The sequence below is a fragment of the Gossypium hirsutum genome, chromosome D04, assembly GCF_007990345.1.
Source record: "Gossypium hirsutum isolate 1008001.06 chromosome D04, Gossypium_hirsutum_v2.1, whole genome shotgun sequence".
Lineage (NCBI taxonomy): Eukaryota > Viridiplantae > Streptophyta > Magnoliopsida > Malvales > Malvaceae > Gossypium > Gossypium hirsutum.
In genome coordinates, this window is record NC_053440.1 from 49,614,696 (window position 1) to 49,621,714 (window position 7,019).

Sequence of the window (7,019 nt, forward strand, 5' to 3'; positions counted from 1 at the left end):
GTTTGAGTCCACACTTAAAGTAGTTCGTAGTATAAGAATAACAGAGAAGATCGTTTGGTTGAAAGGCAACAAAATCAAAGATCCGCTTATCCAAAACCACACATATGAATTCGGTTAAGGTTTATTGTTATAAATATTGCAAACTGGTCAAATTTCAAATTTTAATTTTTTAATGTGCAAAAATTGAGAGTCTAATTTTGAGATAACAAGAAAAGTCTCTTAAATTTTTTTTTGAAATACTTTAATCTTTTATAATTTTAAAACTACTTGCTTATGAATCTAAACAAATATGTTATGAAATTGTACATCCATTTTTCTATATTTAGGGTGAGTTTAGATGGACGATGCATTTATCTGTGATTAGTGTAAAAGCAACAATGACAGTGAGATTAGATACTGTAGCGTGAGACCAAAAATAGGTTAAACGTACCACACCATCCAATCGCTCATCTAAACTCACTCTCAATTATGTATCTGAATTTTTAACTTTTTTTAATTTTTTTTAATATGGATCATCACATTGACATTTTGACGAATTGATTCAATGATCATTAATAATCGCATCAACGCAATAATGATCAACAATGAAAATCATTACTCAAATGAAATAATTGATGCGTTTTTAAGATCTTATAGTTTAATTGAAGGTGATTTTCAACTTTAATTTTTTTTAAGTTTAGGATATTCTTACAACTTTTAACTAAAAAATTAGTAATTTAAAAGAATTGAGATTATCTACAAATTATATGACAAAAAAAAACCAAAAATCATGAATGAATTGAGTTGAGTAGCCAGCAACCATCCACTAAATTTAAAATAAAAAATAAAAGAAAATTAATTTTATCAAATAATATGAAAAAAGTAATGATGTCATACACATATATCTGTAAAAACTCACCATTTTATTCATAAAAGGACTTAGAAGCATAAAATTGTTTTCTTTATAAAAATAAAAATATTTTATTTTCTAAATGATAATAACAATTCTCACCCAAGTTTCACTCAATGACAAAAGAAGAAAGTAACACATACTCCAAACTTCGATTTCAATTGGTGGCTGCCGTAGCTTTCAAGACCCTGGCCCCAAGCTTCAACGCATATTCCACAAGCTTGTCGACGTCGGGTGAAACATCCTTCACCGCCTCATGGGCGGAGAAGCAATCCGCCCACTGCACCAACCCGGGCGTTTTGGCTTCGGAAATCAGCTTCATCTCACTCAATTTCTCGATCACTTCAATCCACGCCAACAAGCTACCGAACACTATGTCCACGAACCCAATATTTTCCCCACCAAAGAAAGCTTTCCCTTTGCTCAATTTCACAAAGACTTCCTCCAACAGCACCATCCCTTCTGAGACTTCGGCCATTGCTGCCCTTTTATCTTCCTCTGTAGCACCAAACAACACTCTTCTTAAGGCAGTGGAAAACTACATCACAGGCAAAAAAACATAAAGAAACGTCATGTTTATCACGGATGTAATGAAATGTTATCAAAACAGTCGTTTATTACGAACCTTATCTTCGACATAGGCCGCCCAAAATCGGGACTGGGCGCGTTCATAGGCATCAGAAGGGAGGATGGAAGAAGCAGAGGTGGTCCAAACCTCGTCGATGTACTCAACGATGATTAGAGACTCACAGATGGGATTATGACCATGGATGAGGACTGGGACTTTCTTATAAACAGGGTTAGATTTGAGAAGAAGGTCGCTTTTGGATTCCGGCAAATTTTCCTCATGGTTCTCGTAGTTGACAGATTTGAGGTGAAGTGCAATCTTCACCCTCAGCACGAACGGGCTTGCCCAGGTGCCCAATACCAAAACGTTACTCTCTGCCATATCTTCTTTCTTCTCTGAACCACAAATAAATATGCACGGTCTCACACTGATATGAATGAGACTTGTCGGAGATATTGCCCTATTGGTGACGGCTATTGGTGAGATTTGGGGCTCACGCAAGATGTGAACCAGAGATTCCCTTTTTTCTTGTTTTTAACTTTCCAAAACTGACGTATTATCAAACGTCGATATACGCGAGACTTCTTAAAGAATAAAATAATCATAAAAACTTTGTGTATATCCGTATAAAAGAATTATTTGTTTATTTCTTCGTCCATTAAAAAATATTGTTACCAATACAGGAGAAAGTAAATTTGAGTAAGTTAAAAACATATTATCCTTTTAGTTATTTATAGGTTAGAAGGAGTTATGAGTAATATTAGGCATACTGTAAAAAAAAAATATGATTAGAACTTATAATAAAATTATTAAAAAAATAAATTACAATTTTTTCTTTTAAAAATATAAATAATTTTATATATATATTTTTTTAATTAATATATTTTTAAAAAAATGTAAATTCTCCCATGGTCAATCATTTCAACATATCCCTAAATTTCAAAGGAAAAAGTTTATTGCATTCAAAGCTTATTCTATATTTTAGGTAAAATATTAAGAATAAATGAGACGTTCCTTCTTTTAACTCGCGGCCATACCTGTCTTTTTCCCTACATCATTAACAAAATGATAAATTTGTAATTTTGATCCCTCTATTTTTGTAAATTATATAAAAATAGCTAAAATTTAATTTCAATCTCTATACTACATTCAGATTTGAGATTTAATCTTTATGATTTAATTTTTTTACTTGTTTATAATGTCATTAGATAGCCTAAACACTTTATTCTAACTAGAAATTTTATCACACATCAGGGGCGAAATGACCCCCTAAAATGGGAAATTTTCTATTTAAATCCTTTAAAATTTTTAAAAATTTAAATTGATAAAGGTAAAATTGCACTTTGGCACCCCTAAAAATATAAAAATTTGATTTAATCTTTTAAAAATTGTAAAAATATAGGTTATTAAACTGGTGAAATTACATTTTTGCTATCATAAAAATTAAAATTTAATTTTGGCTCCCTAAAAAAATTTTCTGGTTTCACCCTTATCACACGCGTATACGTGTGAAAACCACGTATTTTAAATACATAGGTGTATTTGAAAATAACATACAATGAATAATGAAACTATAACACCCCTAATCCGTATCCATCGTCGAATAAGGGTTACGAGGCATTACCGACCAAAATACAGCTCAGAGCAGTCATTCATTTCTAAACATACAATAAGTAATATTAACTAACCTACATCAAAGTCATATTTTACTATCATGTACCGAATTATCAAGATACAATTATAACATTACTAAACTCGAATGTCCACATATCATTTATACTAAATTCGAACATATGAATCATAAAGCCAATCCAAATCAATCATACTTTAATAATCATGTATCACAAATAAAGCATATCTCAAAATTCAACCAATTTCAATCCGATTACCAAATCAAATTTTTCATCAAGCTAACTTACAAAAAACCAAATTGAACTAGTTCCATAATTACCAAATTCAAACCATATGGTTATCAATTTATAACAATCATACATGTGTACCACTTAACCAACTAACCAAACATATTTTACTATTATAAAACATCATATCATAATACATATACATTATAATTCTATTAGCCAAATCTTATGACTATATAATAAGGCATTTAGATAACTAAATAAGTATCAATCATATGTCACTTTCATATACTTAGCTTACAACAATATATCCATTCTATAAGCTTTCCCACGTGTGCATATTTAAGCCACAACTAGCCATATCAATTCATAATATTAACTAATATCAAATATATTAGTTATGAGCTTTGTACATGCACATACTAACTTAAGTTGAACTATACTATGCTGCAAAATGGGCAAAATTATACAAATCCCTACAAGCATTACCCAAATGATCGAATCTCAATTGTAAGTATAACCAATCCATACACTACTTACTCAACTAACTTTAGTAATTTTCTAAGTAAAATAATCGAATTTAAACATGTCAATTTCATATACTATGTACCATGCCAAAATTTCATATACACAACCGAATCATTTAATCCTATAATCGGTCATCAAATTAGCCTCCAAAAATTCATTCCATTTCCATCATGAACCGTACCTAAAAACTCACTCAAACAAGCATACCATATGTGCATACTTAACCATTCCAACCCAAATCACAAGACCAATCACAAATACAAATTAAATCATGTATCAAGCTTACTAAATGAGATATTTATAAGTCATTCAAATCATTACTTAACCAAGACATATAACCAAAACCCCATTCATACATGTCATGGGACATACTTAAAACATGCCAAACCATATGGACAAATACACTTTCCATAGTAAACCAAAATAACCATAGCCTATACATGCCATATAACCAAGTCACAAAGTATATAAATATCGAAATTATTAGCTGGATAGTGTGATGCAATCTCCGTCGACTTTCAACCCGAGCGAACGTCCCAAACACTGTAAAACATAAAAAAAATAACACCAAGTAAGCTATAAAGCTTAGTAAGCTCGTAATATAATAACTCATATTACTAAATAATCACATTACAAACAATTGCATCAAGTCATAATATAGCTCATTTGATTTCACAATTCTACCTCATATTCATGCACATGATTAAATAAGATTTCCACGAGTTTATTCATTTCAAAGCTCGTATGCCTCTTAAACTTCTTATCACTTCATTCTCATTTACAAAAACATAAGCAACAATATATAGCTTTATTTGATCCATTATTCATCACATTTCTATAGCCGAAAGAATCATGTAAATTATCGTTAAATAATTGTAATTCTCACTCAATGTGCCATATTCATATCATTAACACAATCATTGCTCATATCACACATATCATTCAATTCATACCTCATTATAGCCAAATAAACACATAGGTTCTGAACGTACCTGTGTTGCTTAATTCAATTGAACTTTCATTCTTATCTTAACTTTGCGTGATGAACCATTCAGAATCGTTAAAGATACTCGGAAGTCTTGTATATCACATACAATGTCATATCTCAGATATGGTATTACATGTTATCGCATATCGATGTCAATAGCCCAGCTATGGTCTTACATGAATCATATATTGATGCTAATGTCCCATACATGGTCTTACACGAAATCACATAACGATGCCAATGTCCTAGACATGGTCTTACATGTAATCACATATATCGATGCTATATCCCATATATGGTCTTACACAAAGTCTCATACATCGATGCCATAGCTCAGCTATGGTCTTATACGAAATCATGTAATGCCATGGTCCAACCACGGTCTTTTCCGCCAATTCGTCTTTCGTTACGAAACGATTGTGTTCGATCCTGCATTTTTACTTATTTCAAACATTTAATTTAAGCTCCACAATTAAATCGATTATATGAATACATTCATATTATCATTCATCAATTACATAAATATACACTGAAGTTTGATTATATGAACTTACCTCGATTGCTAAAACGACAGAACGAATCGACTGGTCCGATACTTTATCTTTTTTTCCAATCTAGATCCGTATTTCACTTTTCTCGATCTAAATATAATCAAAATCAGATTATTTAATTATCTCTCTATTCAATTTAATCCAAAATTTACCTTAAATCATATTTACACTTTTGCCTCTATAATTTCACATTTTTACAGTTTAGTCATTATCACATAAAATAACAATTTCATGAAATTAAACACAAATCCAAGCTAGCCGAATTTTCCATATATCACTAGCAGCCCATATTTTCAATTTATTTCACATTTTAACCACTAAATTTCCACATTTCATACTTTAATCCATAATTGACATTTTTATCAAAAATCACTTTATAAAAGATAAAAATCTAACATCAAATATTCATATTTCATCAAAAACTATCAAAGAGCTCAATTATTCAACAATGAAAATTTACAAAATCTTTAACAGTTTTAGAAATGGAGGTACGAGTTAGCTAGATTACGAAGCAACGATATTAAAAACGTAAAAATTATTAAAAACCAAGCAAAAACCACTCACCAATTTGTCTTCAAAGTTTGGCCAAATAACAAGCTCTCCCATGGCTGATTTTAGGTTGAAATTTCGGTGAAGATGGATAGTGGAAGAAGATGACACAATTTGTTTTATTTAATTTAACATATAATGCCTTTTTACTTATTTAACCTTTAATAACCTTAATAACTACACCAAATGCCACTCCACTAAAATCCAATATCTCAATAATGGGTTATTTATCACATAAGGACCTTCAATTTAAAATTATATAGATATTAGACACCTTTAGCATATAGAACACAACTTTTGCACTTTACGCGATTTAATCTTTTTTATCAAATTAAGCACCCAATTGATAAAATTTCTTCACTAAATTTTTACACAATCATAATATCATACTTTATATATTAAAATAATAATAAAATAAAATTTTCAACTTCGGATTTATGGTCCCGAAACCACTGTTCCGACTAGACCCATAAATCGGGCTGTTACAAAAACGTATTGTTTGAAACTAATTAAGAATAATACATGAAATATCTATGGTAATAAAATGATAAAAAAATATATTAAATTGTGATTAAAATGAAGTTTAAACACATAAATACATCATATTAAGAATATTAAATGAGTACAATTATTTATTATGGTACTATCATCAATCATGAGTTGGCGTTGAGTTAACTTGTGGCACTAACTCAATCAGCAATATTATTAATAATAAATTCTATTATATGCGTATGCATGTAAAAATCACGTATTTTAAATATAGAGGTATTTTTGAAAATAACATAAAATAAATAATGAAATGTATTGAAACTAAATAATAATAACACATTAAATATCTATGGTAATAAAATCGAAAAATTAGATTAAATTGTGAGTAAAATAAAATTTAAAAATATAAATGCATCATATTAAAAATACTAAATGAGTATAATAACTTGTGCATATTAAAATAAAAATGTATAAAAAATATTAAAATAATGCTTTGGTTAAGTGGTAAAATTAATGTTTTACTAATTCAATTTGCATGTGTTCAAATTCCATTATAAGCATATTCAAAAAATATAACTTATTTTAATTATGAAAAGAC

General features: G+C 29.5%; 1 protein-coding gene and 1 long non-coding RNA gene across 5 annotated transcripts; both read right to left on the reverse strand.

Annotated features, from left to right (window-relative positions):
• Positions 1-885: 885 nt before the first annotated feature.
• On the reverse strand, positions 886-2,055 carry LOC107899632 (glutathione S-transferase U16). Its single transcript, XM_016825398.2, has 2 exons — positions 1,515-2,055; positions 886-1,427 (listed from the first exon to the last, which is right to left on the reverse strand). The coding sequence occupies exons 1-2, from the start codon at positions 1,836-1,838 to the stop codon at positions 1,047-1,049; spliced, it is 705 nt and encodes a 234-aa protein (XP_016680887.1). The 5' UTR covers positions 1,839-2,055; the 3' UTR covers positions 886-1,046.
• A 2,047-nt stretch (positions 2,056-4,102) lies between these two features.
• Positions 4,103-6,039, reverse strand: LOC107899631 (uncharacterized). Of its 4 annotated transcripts, none has more exons than XR_005911908.1 (4): positions 5,948-6,039; positions 5,387-5,473; positions 5,138-5,261; positions 4,103-4,387 (listed from the first exon to the last, which is right to left on the reverse strand). It is a non-coding gene; the product is annotated as an uncharacterized lncRNA (long non-coding RNA). The 4 variants fall into 4 exon arrangements; XR_005911906.1 differs by having other exon boundaries at positions 5,094-5,261; XR_005911909.1 differs by lacking the exon at positions 5,138-5,261.
• Between the last annotated feature and the right edge of the window lie 980 nt (positions 6,040-7,019).